The 16453-nt window shown below is 42.5% G+C and overlaps 1 protein-coding gene across 2 annotated transcripts in view; it reads left to right on the plus strand.

The window, feature by feature from the left end:
* Nucleotides 1-16453, plus strand: part of HMCN1 (hemicentin 1) — a 166013-nt gene that overhangs the window by 51391 nt on the left and 98169 nt on the right. For both annotated transcript variants that reach the window (XM_021525146.3, XM_085586606.1), the window contains exons 10-17: nucleotides 1243-1364; nucleotides 5759-6034; nucleotides 11917-12058; nucleotides 12451-12578; nucleotides 13265-13378; nucleotides 14026-14184; nucleotides 14840-15034; nucleotides 15736-15834. In XM_021525146.3, coding sequence (XP_021380821.2) covers nucleotides 1243-1364; nucleotides 5759-6034; nucleotides 11917-12058; nucleotides 12451-12578; nucleotides 13265-13378; nucleotides 14026-14184; nucleotides 14840-15034; nucleotides 15736-15834 — 1235 coding nt within the window. The remainder of the gene's footprint in view (nucleotides 1-1242; nucleotides 1365-5758; nucleotides 6035-11916; nucleotides 12059-12450; nucleotides 12579-13264; nucleotides 13379-14025; nucleotides 14185-14839; nucleotides 15035-15735; nucleotides 15835-16453) is intronic.

The raw sequence follows: 16453 nt of genomic DNA on the forward strand, positions 1-16453 counted from the left end.
TTCCCTTTGTGCTTCTGTTCTCAAGACTTCCACGTTTGACATCTGGCATGTAGCACGAGTCAGGAAGGAAGCAGAACAGGATTGCCTAACCTCACTTTTAACATACTTTCCATGAAATAAAGGAGTTTCTCACTCGTTATTTGGAAGAAACACCACCTTATTCTTTAGTGCTGGCAGTTGCTGCCATGTCCATGTGCCAGCATTGCACTGGGAAATGTCATAGATTTGAAATATGATATATTAGGTTATCTAGAGTAAGTATGAAGTAAGAGGGAGCAAGTAGAAAGCCATTTAAGGTCACCATGCACTGTTTTCATTTGTGGTGTGGTTGGATTGTCTGTCTCATGATGCTACAGCATTGAACTTCTATGCAGATTCCAAGTCTCTTGTTCCTTCTGTATCCTTTAAGGGCTGATAAATCAATCTATTCAGACAAACAAAGGGGTCATTAATGTAGTGTTTTCCTGTAATGTGGCAATGACTTGCCAAAGCTCTTACAGATATTTTGGTGCTTATCAGTTTTGTTTATGTGCCATAGCAACAGACCATGGGGAGCACTGGGATACTACAGAACCACTGGTTTCCTGATTTATGTTATCCTTTGTGTGTCTGCAGCACCAGAAGTTTATAAAATGTGGTTTTCTATCATGAGAAATTCAGAATGTTTGTATTGAAGCACTTGTAAGCAGCCTACATAGCTACAATTTTATTTTCTTCTTGCTTTTGCATTGTGTGTGATACCAGCATGGTGTTACTGCCCAGCAGCCTTGGCCTTGCTGGGATCTAGAGAAAACCTACAGTGGTTCTCTGGATTGCTATACCTGTGAGTTTGGGAAGCTCAGGTGGGAGGATGAGACCTTGTTGCCTTTGCTGGTAAGAGTCATGGGTTTGGTACCACACACTGGCTCTGCACAGAAACTTGCTGGCATCAAGGAATGTGTCTTCTCAGGTGGGAATTACAACAGAGCACAGGCAGCTGAGGGACTGACAGCAAATACACGTTATTTGGGTATTGTGTGACAACTGCTGACTTGTTAAAGGTTTGTTTTTTGATGTGCAAGTGGGATGTTCTGCAAAATCTTAAGAGAAAATATCCATAAAGTGACATCCAGTTTGATTCATCAGAGGGTCTGTCTTGCCTCTTGATAATTGTGGAACTTTCCTGTGTCCACAGTCAGGAAACCGAGCTGGTGTAGCTCTTGGTTCCTTGAGGGATTCAGTGGTTGCCCTTTTCTCCTGCAGAGAATCATCCAGCATGAGCTGGGACATCGCCCAGGTGTCTGTGTCCGACGAGGGCTTTTACGAGTGCGTGGCCAGCAGCACTGCGGGGACAGGACGCGCGCAGACGTTCCTCGATGTGTCAGGTGCGTCCCCGCTGCCCTTCTGGGGTGGATAACGGCCTCAAACACTGAAGAAAGGCACATGGGGCCAATAAAATATATTCCCAGTTTTAAGTGTATTTTTAATTACTGTGTTTTTTCCTCACCCTTGTGCACAGGTGAGCTGAGGTTTATTCAGCAAACCTGTTTTAAATATCAAAGTTGGTTTGGTTTTAGTTCCTGCTATCAGTTGGACTTGCAGAGTAGATCTGACCTGTAGAATCCAAAACCTAAATCTCAGATTTCAACTGTTCTTATTTTTATTTCACTTTATAATAATTATATGTTGGCTTGATTGTATGTATGTGTTATCTGATAGACAAGGAAGTAAGAAAATTGTGTTCAAATTTCTGCTTTTATACAATACAAAATTCAGTAAATTGTTGGAAATCTCACCTATTACCTTGAATTTCTTCAAGGTAATAAAGATGAGGAAGTAAAATGAATAAGGTAAAAATGGGGCTAATCACAAAGATAATTTTGAATAACCAGTAGGCTATTTCTGTCTGTGGGCTGATGGATGAGATCCCTGCCCATACTATAGCAAATTTTGTCACTTAATTTTTCACAGTTGCAATGCAGACAGGGAGAGGGAACAATAATTTCTGGTTTGTAGCAGAGATCCATTCTGTACAGCCTTGTGTTGGTGTTGATCAGATATGAGTCTTGGAGCAAGTGAAAGCTGTTGCTGGTGAGCTGGAAAAACACTGGAACAGTTCATCTGTGACAGGGAGGAATGGGAGAACTCAGAACAACAATTTCAACTCAGGGTTTCATTTAATGGCTTGAAATTAAAGTTGTCTTGCCTCTTATCTTTTGCAGTAGCTACTCCAGGTAGCCACTCCAGGTGGATTATGAGTTACAGAATCACAAACCAATTCAGGCTGGAAGCACCTTTGGAAGTCACCTAGTCCAATTCACAGCTCAAAGAGAATTAGCTTCCAAGCTTGGCTATGTTTTTCAGGAACTTGTCCAATCAGTCTTTGAATGTCCCTAAGGGTGGAGATTTCACAAGTTCATGGGCAGCCTTCAGTGCTTAACTACCCCCACTAGGAAAATATTTTGTATGTCTGGTCAGAATTTCCCCTGCTGCATGTTATGAACAAAGACTCTCATCTTTCTTTTCGCTCTCCTGTGCCCTGAGAACACTCTAATTGTGTGTTCCCTAAAGCAATCCTCTCAATAGCTGAAGAGAGTGGCTCCATAACCCTTCACCTTCCCTTTTCCAGGCAAAGATGTTCCTTTCATTGTACTATGAGCAAATTCTTAGAAACTAGCGTGATTGCATTGATTCTGTGCAAGGCAAAGTTTGCAGAGAAAGAGTCCTCTTGGACCAAGGGATGAATTTGAGGAGAGGAGCATCCTTTTATTCACACAAAGTACTGAGTAGAAAGGAACAGGAACATCTGTCCTACCCAAGTCCTGGTTCTAGAACACTAGTTTATATTTTAGCCACAAAAATCCTTCAAGCAGAAAGGATATTCCCAGATGCTTGTTTCAGACCATGGCTTGGAGGGCAAGCAATTGTGGGCATAAAGATTCTCAGTCTGGAAGTTGCAACTTTTCTCCTCATCAAAGAGAAATGTTAAGGAGAATCCTGACCTTTTTCTTGTGATGTTGGTAGCACTTGAAAGCCAAGAGTAATAAGGGGGAAAATACCATATCCCCTCCTTTACAAAGCACAAGAGATGGCCTGGAGTCGAATCACTGTGTAAACATGACAATTTGTTCTGCTCAGAGCCCTGCAGAGGATTAATGGGAGGGAGATGCTTTGAAATCCTTGTGTACAAATATTTGCAAGAAAATTACTTGAAATTTCTTCTTGAAGCAAAGTAAACAATCTTTTCAAGTGTTCTTGGTTTACCCAGCTGACAGACAGTATAGCACAGATAATCCCTTCTGGCAGCTGTTGTGTGAAAGGTATTGGAGCTGTGCCAACATTTTCTCATTTCACAGAAAGTGAGCACTTGAGTTTGACTTTCACTCCTGTTAAATCTTTAAAATGTCAAACGGCTCATTAGCTTGTGCAGCACCCTAACTGAAGGGCCAGTGAAGTGCTGGGGGATGGCTGAGTGTGAGCACTGCTGTGGGCAGTGGCTGGGGTAGTCCAAAACTTGTGTTGTCCCACTAGACTGGGTGCCAAAAGGTGGGGATTCCAGTCCTGCCTCACCTCTCTTTTCTGAGTTTAGATAACATATTTGATGGTAAGCCTGTGGAAAGCAGTAAATACTTACTGTTTCTCACAAACACCCCAAACCTACAAGTACAGGAGAGAAATTCCATTCAGTAAGCAAGTGTAGCTCTCCCTGACTCTCCTCTGCATGGGTTAAAGTCTGGATTTGGCAATGGGGGCAGTTGCTGTCAGGACTGTATTTGTAGGGAGGCAGAGCTGCACACCCAGCACACAGTGCTATGCAGGGATCCAGCACTGAGCTTGTGAACCTCATCTGAGACCCCTCAGGAGACCTTGAGGAGGAGGATTTATGGCTGGTTCTGGGCTTAGGAGTAACTTTAACCCTTAATAAATACGGATTTTTCTTTTTTAATTCTCCATTATCTTGTTTTTTTTTAGGATAGTTGTGTTTTAGTGTGTACTGATAAAGATTTGGTCTTGCTCTTACAGCTGTCTCATTTCTGCACAAGCGTCCCTCTCAAAGTATTATTTATTGCAGAGCTTTCTTTGTTCAAGAACCAGTCTGGGGAAAATCAAATAGAATATATGTGATATTTTTAATGGGAATGCATAAAGTCATAAATAATTAGTTTTCTTTTTTGAAATGTTGCCTCCTTGATCAGTAATATCTCAAGGATGAGCAGAATGACTGCTGCTATTTTAACCATCTGTGGTTTCAAAGTTTAATTTCGGTATAATATTACTGCATCTGCTTTCTTCTGGGAGCATGGTAGAACTGTACAGATGGTCAGGTAGAAAGGAGATAAGAAATACTGTGAGTAACAACATAAAATATGCACAGGAAAAGATAATGAAATTCCCAGAGATTTGAGTGGAAGTGAGAGTTGAAGGATGCTGTACATAGCTGCAGGAATTCCTCCTGCCTGGCTGCCGGAGCTCATGCCATGTACCCAGGGACAACTGGTGAGCACTAGCTTGGCACTGCCTGAGGTCACTGTGGGCTCTAAGAGATGGGCTGGGACCCCAGGCCCCCCAGGAGCTGGTGCCACGACATGGGGTTCCTAAACCCCTGGTGTGGCTCCAGCAGCTGGCACCCAGTCTACTCACACTGATCCCCCAGTAGCTGGCACTTAATATTTGCAGGGATACAGAGAAGGGACAAGGACTGAGGTTACCCTGGGAGACTTAAAGAAGGGATTTACTAGTGAGAGAGGACAGGCTGTGCTGGCCAGGGCTGGGGCAGACAGGGCACTGGCTGATGGTGCTTTGCAGGGGACAGGCCCCTTTTATGCCCCTTCCTGCCTATGCCTCCCTTCTCTGCTCTCTGATTCACTTCCCTGCATGAGTTTGCCAGCTGTCCCTCACCCCCACCATAGCAGGGACCTTGGGTTTGTGTCCTTACCAGCTGCACAGCCTGGGCTGGCCTTTCTGTGCAATGATGCTGATAACTTCTGGTGCCCTTCAGTCAGCATGAGGAGTGGCTGTCGGCATTGTGTCTGCTGTCTGTCTGTCAGGGCTATCTGTATACTGTGTTTATTACCTCCCCTTTTCTTACCCTATTTCATGAGGTCTTTAATCAAATAAGAGTATGGATGTTTTCTCCTTCCACATTTTTGTATAGAATCCATCATGAAAAGAGCTCACTAATGGTGCTAACACTAATGGTGGTAACTTGGTTCCATTGTTGCTGCTGGAAGAATTTCCTACTAACATTTTTTGCCATATACAACTTATAAAAATCGACTGCATAGCTCAGATGTCACCAGGTGGGCTCACATCTGGGGCAGAGATTAGACTTGGAGGCCTATGGTGGTCCTGTCTCCTTCCCTTCATTGTGTTGCTGTCACACTGATCCCTTGTTGGCTGTGCTCAAAAAACACAGAGCTGCCCCTTCTCATATAGGATGTGATTTTTCATCCTATGGGATGTGATAGTTTGAATCTAGACCAGGTGTGCCCTTGTGATGTGAACTCCTGGCAGGTAACTCAGCATCAGAGAATGAGGCTGCTGCCCTGGGTTCTGTTTGTGGCTTCAGAATGGGAGATAAAACCAAATATTAAACCTGCATAATTAAATATGCAGTTAAATTTATTCTTTCACCCTTAACGTATTAGCTAAATAATGAAATATTTAAATACTATAACTCTTTCTGTTCTGTAGTGTGCCTAGAGTTGTTTATCAGGAATGCAGAGATGCTGAGAGGTGGCTGGCACGTGTCTCACGCCGCTGTTGTCCGTTCCCGCAGAGCCCCCGCCCGTGCTGCAGGTGCCCGCCAACGTGTCGGTGGTGCCCGGGGCCGGGGCGGTGCTGAGCTGCCTGGTGCTGAGCGCGGGGCAATACAACCTGACCTGGCAGCGGCACGGGCGCGACGCGCGCCTGCAGGACCCGCTGCGGCTCCGCGTCCTCGCCAACCTGTCCCTGGAGGTGAGGCCAGCCCGGCCGTCGGACGCGGGCAGCTACAGCTGCACGGCTGCCAACGAGGGCGGATCTGCCACGGCTGCTGTCTTCCTCACCGTGCAAGGTAACCGTGGGATGCCGTGCCTGCAGCTCACTTGGCAGGGCGGCTGTTGGAACAGGCTGGTCACAGCCTTGGACAGGCCCAACACTGGAAGTGTCTGAGGCTGGATGGAGCTCAGAGCAACCTGGGATGGTGGAACCTGTCCCAGCCCATGGCAGGGGGTGGAACGAGAAGGGCTTTAATATCCCTTCCAACCCAAACCATCGTGTTTAATGAAAAAAACATCCCATTTCACGAAAAATCAGTCAGAACTAAAAAAGGCAGCATGAGTTAGACCAAACAAATCTAGGTCTGGGCTTTTGCTGTATACCAGGAACAAATTTAAAAGCAAAAGAAATATAAATGTGATAATTGGTATTGGAGCAAATATTTTTGTAATTTTGAAGTCCTGCAGGATGTTTTTTTTTTTTTTTTCTATTTGCCTTGATTGTGTGGAGGTTTCAACCTTGATTCTTTGATGCCTGTCTATGGGTGAAGAGAGACAGAACTCAAAATCTTACAGAAAGAAAATTATTGTCCCTTGTAGGTGATTCCAACAGAGTTCTGCTGCTGATGCTGCTGGGCCATGTTCTGTGTAGAAGGGGGTACCATCATTAATTAACTTTTCTGATATAATTCTAGTAATTTGTTAGCTAATAGAAAACTTAGAATTATGGAAAAAAGACATTTTGAATGGAATATGTTGACCTGATGTGCTCCAAAACAGAGGTTGAAAGTGGGGTTTTAAAAGTTACTAAAGGGATGTTGTTTTTCCTATATTTGTTTCCAAGGTAGCATAAGTAGATGTGGAACCACTTGTGTAGGGCCTAGTACAAAATACAGCAAAATGAAGTGTGGTTTTTCAATATGTGTTTGAATTACCCTTAGATTGCTACAGCAGAGTTATAACTTATTTTCTAACTAACTTATGATTTCTTTAACCTAAATTTTTAACAAAGCTGGAAGGAAAAAAGTAATGAAAAAGCCTCAAACCCCATGCATTTGGAAAATGTAGTTTTGAATTGTACAGAATTTTTCTATCAAGACACTCATTCAAGCATGTCAAAGGTATCAACAGAAATGCCTCCCTCCCTTGTTCATCTTTTCCTGGGATTTAGGTTTTTCTCCCTAATGTCTGTAGCTCAGCTGGGAGCTTTAATGCACCAACCAAATTGCTCTGGTGTTATTTTTTTCCTAGTAAATCTAACAGAGTTTTACTGCTGCCACAACAGAATATTAAGTTTCAAATCCCTTATATATGTGGAATGATTGTATCAAATGGTTGGGAGTTACATTTTGGCTGGTCCTGGTAGTGCTAACAGCTTTCAAACATGTTTTAAAGAACCCTCTTGGACAGCTCAGACAACCTTAGCTGAGTCTGAGTTCAGTTTTCTGTATTTTTTTTTTAAGGATGCTTAGAACAGAATAAATACATAGGAAAGATTAAGTTGAAGCTGAATTCAGCTTTCTGCAGTAGTGCCTGCCTCATTTGTTTGGAAAAAGTAATGTAGTGCCAGCTTTCCCAATGGCTGCATGCAGAAGCTGAAGGGTTTGCAAGTACTGATACTTGTGATAATTTTAATTTTTCTGGAAAAAATTATTTCCATCAGATTTCTAGGCTACTCAGTGTGTGATTGTTATGTACAGCTTGCAGTGCTTGTTAGGACCTGGAGTGGTTTTCAAAAAACAGTTTTTATTTGGCAGTAAAGAGTAAAGGGTGGCCATGTGTAAGAGCTACAGCTTTATGGGCTTGTCATTATTAACATGGGGAAATTTCAAGTCTTGTTAATTGATGGAGATGGGTCCATGCTTTGTGTAAGTTATTCAGAATGTCAAATTAAATTAATCCTGAAGCCCTTTATTATTGTTGGACAAGCTTCATGTAGCTCTCTGAATTTCTGATCATGAGTGAATAAACACTGCTTTCATCCCCATTTTCTCTCTGGGGGTGAGTTAAGGCAGAGAACAAATGCTGCTGGCTCTAAAAATTACCCAGCATCTGCTTTTCCTGCTGAAGGGTGTTGTAATAAACCCTTGTTTTGAAAGTGTTGGGTTTGATGCTGCTGTTTCTGAAAAGGAACATTGGTGTGACTCCTCTGCCAGAATCTGTTCAAGTACAGCCTGGAGCCTTCGTGGGGCTGACTTTGTGTCCCTGTTGTGTGCTCTGTGCTCAGGAGAACACACTGTCCCCATCCTCTCACTGCTCCCCACAACCAGGACACAGGTAGGGGACAGCCCTGTGTGAAACTTGGGCCTCTGTAGGCTGGGGGTACTGCCCAGAGCACTCTGGAAGGTCCTGGAATGCAGTTTGATAAATCCTAAGGAGTCTTGATGCCTACTGAGTGCTAGGACTAAACAGTATGTGCTCAAATTTGGAGTTGTGCAAGAGTGGCTATGTAGTGTGAGTTGCTCAAGTTCTCCCGTCAGATTGGTCTTGTATGGAAACATAAATGAATTTGAGGGGATTCCTTACTTTTTCAGGTGTCTAAAGGACTATGTTGCAGCTGAGATTGGAGATAGGATCACCAATGTTTCATGCTCCTGGCCAATGCATTTTTCAATATGTTTCTCACTGATGACTGAAATCCCATGAACATTTAAACATTTTAATTTTGATTTTATTACAGCCTGTTAGGTGAAATATGAGCTTGCTATTTGCATATTTTTTATGCTCAATTAATGTAGCATATGGTGGAAGCTTGATGTTTTGACTGTGGTGTTTTTCAGCATGAATGTGCTAATATCTGGAAGAATTCCAGGGGAGAGACTGCCCAGATGGATAAAAGGAGAATTGCCTTCTTGGCATAAGTCTGAATTTTTTATCCTCTTTTTTGAAAAGATACAATACAGAAATAAACATCCTGGTCTTTCAGATCTCTCTCTGATTGTGTGAATATTGCTCACTTAGATCTGTGGATACACACTGTGATAATGGGCAGAGAGGAACTTGTTATACTGCTCTGAGATCTTTAAACACTGTGAAAATGGGGAAGGGAATAAAACTGAAGTATTTCTGCTTCAGTTGATATTTCAAATTTGAAGTTCATTAAATGCAAGGTGTCTGTGCTGAAGAATGAAAAGCAGTTTAGGGCCTTCTGTTCTCTCTTGGCTGTTCTTTGGAGCAGTCTGGTCTAGTGGAAGGTATCCCTGCACATGGCAGGGGATAGAGTAAATAATCTTCAAGGTCCCTTCCAACCAAGCCATTCTGTGATTCAGTTTCTTTACTTGCAAAACATGGGTGCCCCTCTGCAGACTACCAGGACAAGGGGTGCTACAGGACAGCACACCCTGCACCTTGTGGGGTTGAGAAGGGATTGTGAAGGGGATCACTGGGAATTTGGTAGCTGAATAAGGCAACTGGCAAGTGAATAAGGCAAGATCATGTGTGAAGGTGATACTACTTTTTAATGAGGTTCCCTTAGCTGACGCCAGCAAAACAGATGAGTGTGACTGGCTGATAGATGCTGAAGGCTTCTTTTTGTTTATTCCTTGAATGTTTTGATCTGTCTTCATGCTATACAACTCAGGGCTCTCTCCTGTTTGCTGTCCAAACAGGAACCTATTTCACAACTTTTCTGTTTATGTTCTTCTGCACATCTTTAACTTGGCTTGTGAATAAAATAAAATAAAATGGAATTGAATATTAATTCATAGAATCCTAGAATGTACCATAAAGCCCATCTCATTCCTTGGGTAGGGACAACTTTCATTATCCTAGGTTGCTCCAAGCCCCATCCAGCCTGGCCATGGACACTTGCAGGGATTCAGGGGCAGCCACAGCTTCTCTGGGCACCCTGTGCCAGGGCCTGCCCACCTTCAAAGGGAACAATTCCTTCCAGTATCCCATTTGACCCTGCCCTCTGGCAGTGGGAAGCCATTTCCCCGGTTTTCTGTCCCTCCAGGCCCTTGTCCCAAGTCCCTCTCTGGCTCTCTTGGAGCCTCTTTAGGCACTGCGAGGGGCTCGAGGTCTCCCTGGAGCCTCCTCTTCTCCATGTGAACACCCCCAGCTCTCCCAGGCTGGCTTCAGAGCAGAGGGGCTCCAGCCCTGGTAGCCCTCCTTGGTCTCCTCTGGACTTGCACCATCAGCTCTGAGGCCTTCTGATGTTGGAGGCCCAAAGCTGGGGGCAGCTCTCCAGGTGGGGTCTCTTGAGAAGCCTTACACATGATCTGTGCTGTTTAAAAGGTTTCACTGTGCAGCCTTGAATGAGATGGGCACTGTAAGGAGCTTGTGCTTCTCCTTTCATCTATAAATCTTCACCTCTGAGATACAGAGGACAAAGCAAAGGAAAATAAATGGATCTGACAAGAAAGCCCCTCTATGTGCCTGCCTGGTCCCTGGCATTTGGGCAGAAAAACAAGAGGATTAATTGGTGGCAAATGGGGCCTCACTGATTTTGGTCAATATCTTGATTGTTACAGCTGTGTATATTGACTTTTTTCTAATAATTTTATTACAAATATAAGTTAAAATTTCTTTCATCTTCTGCTTACCTGTTAATACCATGTGAAAATACTGGCAGGGACAGTAGTGTGTTGTCAAAGCATGATGTGTAATTGCCATCAGAGCCAGTTTCCTAATCCCAGCAGGAGAGGAGACCTTCCTTTGAGCAGAGCATGCAGAATACCCGCAGCATCTCTTGTCAGGATTTCAAACCAAATAAAAATAGCTGAGCCAGCTGTGCACATCATGAATCACTTGAGGACAGTTCTGTAGCCATTTCTGGCCCCTTCCTGCCCACTTCTGCCATGTGCTGGCTCTTAAACACACTGTTCCTTAGCAGCCACTGAAATGTGTCAAGTGTCACCTGGGCCAGTGGGATGAGGTAATTCCTGCTGGAGCTGAGAAAGAAGGGCTGTGCAGAGCAGTCCTAGATGTGAGGTACCTCTGCATTCCATGTGTTCAGCCTCTTGGACTCTCATGAACAGGAGAGTTGGACTTAACGCTTTTGTCCTGTGGTTTGTCCAGGAATTCATAAATACAGAGGATGAAGATCGGTGATACTTATTTCATAGCAGCCAGTTTTATGTCTTGACTTACTTTATCCATGGATGTGGATCTTCTTGCCATTGTAAGACAAAGTCACACATACCATAGAAAGTGTCTGCTGCCCAAGTGAACTGCTTTGGTGATAATTTTTTACTGAGGAGATCTAAGGATTATAGAATCACAGAATGGTTTGTGTTGGAGACACCTTAAAGCTCACCCAGTGCCACTATCTGCCATGGACAGGAACACTTTCCACTATCCCAGGTTGCTCTAAGCCCTATCCAGGCTGGCCTTGGGCACTTGTAGAGGTGAGGAGTCCATAACCTCTCTGGGTTAAAAATGAATTAATTCTACTGAGTTCACCAATTGCTTTTCTAGTGAAAACACCCCTGAAATCCATAACATCCTCTACAATTGTTAACACAGTAGATTCGCTTCTCCTCCACTTGTGTGTCTGCACATATATTGTGACTTTCATTCTTAATCCTCAGGTTACATTCTGACAATTGACCCACATAAAGGTTTGTGGCCTTTAGTGTCCAGTAGTCTGAATAAATTTCTTAGAATCAAAGAATGGTGTGTGTTGGAAGGGACCTTAAAGCTCATTTTGTTCTGACCCCTGTCATGGGTAGGGACACCTTCCACATTGCTCGTTGTCTGGTGTTTGTCAAAATTGACTCTGTTGCTGCTTTTTGAACTCCATCTCAGGAAAACCAATACTTGAATTCTGACATAGTGCCCCTTATAAAGGTGGTTTAGTCTGTGACTCTGACTGTGCCAGTGAAAACAAGTGGGCTCTGACCTTCATTTGGTTGTTTTCTCACCATGGAGCTATTTGAAAATGGGAATGAAGTTCTTATCATAACCTGTGCTTTCTAAGAAGACATTTTTAACTGTTGTTTTTAATTTATTTTGGTAGAACCTCCAAGGCTTGTAATTTCACCCAAGAACCAGACTTTTACAGAAGGTTCTGAAGTGTCCATCAGGTGTTCTGCCACAGGTTACCCAAAGCCAACGGTGGTGTGGACCCTCAATGACATGTTTATCATTGGCTCCAGCAGGTGGGACTTGAAGCTGTCTCCATTTATTTTAATATCATATGTGAGAAAGAAGGTTTGAATAGTGCCAAAATAGTCTACTACTTCAACAGGAGTCTGTGAGTTTTGGAAATAGTACCTCAGTCTTTACTTTGATGACTCTTTAATTGCAATTACCTCTTCTCTAACAAAGAAACACTTTAGTTCTCTTTTCCAGGTTTTTCACAAGATTAATTTATGTACTTTTCACAAAATGTAGTGCTAGATATAATAGTACTAATAGTGTTTATTATGAGGAAAAAACCCCAGAAATACCTATTTATAAACCATCTGCTCATGCTGCTGTGGCTGCTTGGAATGTGGATATAACTATTGTTCTTTTTAATAATTTTGTTTGGTCCCTTGTGTGTTCCCAGGTATAGGATGACCCCAGAAGGCACCTTAATCATAAGAAAGGCAATTCCCAGAGATGCAGGAATTTATGGTTGTTTGGCAAGTAACTCAGCTGGGACAGAGAAACAGACATCCACCCTCACATACATCGGTAAGCGAGAAAAACGATGTATTAAAATTTAAAAAATAAACTAATTCCTCATCAGGACAGAGGAGCAGTTAAAACAAGTAGAACCCTGCAGAACATACTGGTAGAAATTTCAGAAACCTCAGAAGATATGTTATACAGCTCAAAAATGGCCCTTTTGTTTTCTGTTCAAACCTGAGTAGTATTGTTAGATAGTATTTGGAGCTTGGTGCTCTTTCTAAAAAGAAAGATTTTTAGGTTAAAAATCTTTTTAGGTTAAAAAAAAATCCCCTAAAATAGGGTCTTACTATCGGATAGACTGGAACCTGAGTGAGTCCTTTAGAAGAGAAATTGTGGTTTTGTATCAAAATACTGTGTTAAAGTATTGATAGCAGAGTATTAAACTGTTTTATGACCAACATCTGGCTGAGGGAGGAGAATGTTTCATGTTTGTACTTTCTGCATGGTGAAACTTTTCTGATTTTGTCCTTATATTTCATGTACATTCTGTGTATTATTCAGGTGCTCTGGACCAGACTTTACTTTTCCTTGTTTCCCAGTGTTTATCTTCTACTTTTAGGTCTGTTTGACTTTTAATGCAAACATTCTTCCATATAACAAGAGCAAGTGAGAGTCTTTCATGTTTATATCTTAAAATTACCTGTAATTTGGGTGAAGAACTCATTTTATTCTGTCTTGTTACTTTGTAGAAGGTCCAACATTGACCGTAGTTCAGAGTGAAATTCTGGTTGGTCTTGGAGACACGACTGTTATGGAATGTAAAACAACTGGAATCCCACCTCCCCAAGTGAAATGGTTTAAAGGTGTGCTCATTACTTGGTGATTGAGTAATTTATTTAGCAGCAATATTTTGAACAATGATCAAGAGTGGCTTCATTTCTCTCAAGAGCATTATGTTGTATTCAACCAGTGACAGACTTGTAAAATTCTCTATATCTAGAAGAAATGGCATTGACCTCTAGGGCATAAATTCCTGCTTCTATTTAAATATGGTGAATTAACACACTGTAGCATAGGCAATAATAACAGTAAAACAAAGCTGAGCCTCTTGCCTGTTTACATAAGGTTTGTTCTTTCAGAAAATGTTTAGCTTTATGCTACAAAAATCACAGAACATTTTTCTGTAGCCTTTATTGTTCTGTTTTCATGGAGCCTCTAATTAGAAAAGAAGAAACGCTGCCTGACACACTGTCCTAATGCTGATCTCTACCCAGAGATACTTGGGTTTGTGCTTGCCTTGTAGAACCAATAAATAAAAAAAGATGGATTTAATGTAGTAATGAACTTTTCCTCTTGGTTGAGTGGGAGTCAGAGTTCTCATCTGCTGAGTTCATACAGCTTTGTTGTGAACTAACTCATACTTGGACACTGTTTTGTTGGGATAATTTTGATAAATATAGGTATATATTTGATATAAATAGTTATACTGCCTTTTGCTATCTGGACTTAGGTGACTTAGAGTTGAGGGCATCAGCATTTCTTGTTATTGATATTCACCGGGGTCTTCTGAAGATCCAGGAAACACAAGACCTGGATGCTGGTGACTACACGTGCGTGGCCACCAATGAGGCAGGGAGAGCTGCTGGCAAGATAACTCTGGATGTTGGCTGTAAGTAGTTAAAACCTGCATGGGACACACTCAGATGGTTGAGTTTCTGTACTGATCAGGGAGTGGTGCCTTGGCTCCCCAAATCTTTCTAACAGATCTGCGTGTGTGCTGGGAACACCTTTTGGTGATGTTGGTTAAGCAGTTTCCTTGTCCCTTTTGGACTCCAGCTTGGAATCACTGAATGGTTTGGGTTGGAAGGGACCTTAATGCCCATCTGTTTCTAGCCTAGTCTTACTTCTTTTGCAAAGTATAAAAGTTATAGGGAGGAAGAGAGCCACAGGAGGAGGAAGCTGTTCAAACCGCAACCTAACAAAATTTTAAAATAGAGAATTAATTACAGAAAGTTGAGTTACTATGTGAGGTTATTGTAATTTAGCCCTTCCTCTCCTCCTTCCCTAATTCTTTCCGTCTGTCTGTGGCCTGACACATTGCATCCTATTAAATGTTCCTGTCAGGCACATCTGCTTTCTGAACACATGGCGCTGCTTGCAGAAGACAAGGAATTTAGTGACGCTGATACTTGAAGTGTTTCTAGAGTTGGGAATGTTAGAAGAAAGCCTATGCACAATGGGACATAAATTGAGATCATCAGTGGTGTTAGAGATTGGGATTGCTGTGTTACAACGCTCACTTTCTGTGTATGCTCTCTCCCCAGCTCCGCCCGTTTTCACACAGGAGCCGGGTGACGAATCCGCGGATCTGGGCTCCAATGTGACGCTTCCGTGCTATGTGCAGGGCTACCCTGAGCCCAGGGTCACGTGGAGGAGGCTGGATGGGGCTCCCCTCTTCTCCCGGCCCTTCGTGCTCAGCTCCAGCAGCCAGCTCAGGACAGGCGCACTGGCCATCCAGAGTAGGTAGTCTCAATGTTAAAAGAACAAAATTCCATCAGGAACGAAGATATTTGCAAGAAATTTAAGTCACTTTATTATTCTATTAAGTTAACTATATAAAAAGACTGCATTTTTATCACAGATTGCGTTTGTGATAGTGACGTCGTTGTTGACATGCAGTTTATTTTGCTGTGAGCTTGTGAATTCAGTTGTGTGTGGTCATTAGCTTCACTCTTCTTCATGCAAATTATTATTAATCTATGTTGAAATACACATGGGCTATGGTCTCTGATCCTGAGGAGCCACAAATTTTCATTTTTTGGTGGGTTTTCTTTTGTTTTGGTGAAGTTGGGGTTTGTTTTGTTTTATGGTCTTGTGGATTTTTTGTTTTGGTTTTTTTTAATAGAGAATTGGTTCCAAACTCAGTGTTTTAGATCTGTCGTAATTTGGATAATAATCAAAAACTTCACAAGTATATTTGTGATTTTGATTATTTTACAGCATTTCAGTCACTCTTGTATTAAGCAATATTATTCTGTTTTCTTAATTATATTTTAATTCTTTTCCATATTTTCATTCTGAACTTGGTGACTGATGGAAAGGAATGCTCTGTTTCAAACTGAGTGTTTGAAGGTGGGAGAGACAAGAATACAGTGTCATGTGGGGCAGGAGGGGCAGTATCATTTCAGATGCTGCAGTTGGCTCTTTCCTCCCCCTGTAGATCTGTGGGTCAGTGATGAAGGGACTTATGTGTGTGAAGCTGAGAACCAGTTTGGAAGGATTCAGTCCCGGCCAGCCACGGTCACAGTGACAGGACTGGGTAAGAGCAGTGCGTGGCAGTGGGAGCTGTTGGTGCTTGGGCAGCACGGAGGATGCCTGAGGGTTATGTCCATACATGCTGACCTGTCTGTGTGGTGTATCTATGTGTCATCCATACAAACTGAATTAGAAAACATGTACATGGACCATTGTGATTGATTACGGTGGATTTTGCTAGTTAGAACGTTTTTTTGACTGGCTACACTAACTGGAATTAATTCCACCTGCACTTTTAGCTTGGACCTTAAAGAAATTATTTATCCTGTGGTTTGTTTTTTTTTAATTCCTAAGTAAATTTATTGAGGAATGAAAAATCACAGTAATGATGAATACTAATGATGGAGTTCCTGCCATTTAATTAATCTTAAAAAAAAAACAAACCTAATGAAAAAGGCAGCAATGAACGCAGTTGTGTTAGCGTCGAAATAGGTGGGAAGGAATCTTGGTGATCCAAGAAGATAATAAATGCCTGGCCTTTACCACAGAATCCCACAACGGTTAGAGTTGGAAGGGACCTTACACTCCATCCAGTGCCACCCCTGCCATGGGCAGGGACACCTTCCACTGTCCCAGGTTGCTCCAAGCCCCGTCCAACCTGGCCTTGGACACTGCCAGGGATC

Source organism: Lonchura striata, chromosome 8 (genome assembly GCF_050655825.1).
Source record: "Lonchura striata isolate lonStrDom1 chromosome 8, ASM5065582v1, whole genome shotgun sequence".
Classification (NCBI taxonomy): domain Eukaryota; kingdom Metazoa; phylum Chordata; class Aves; order Passeriformes; family Estrildidae; genus Lonchura; species Lonchura striata.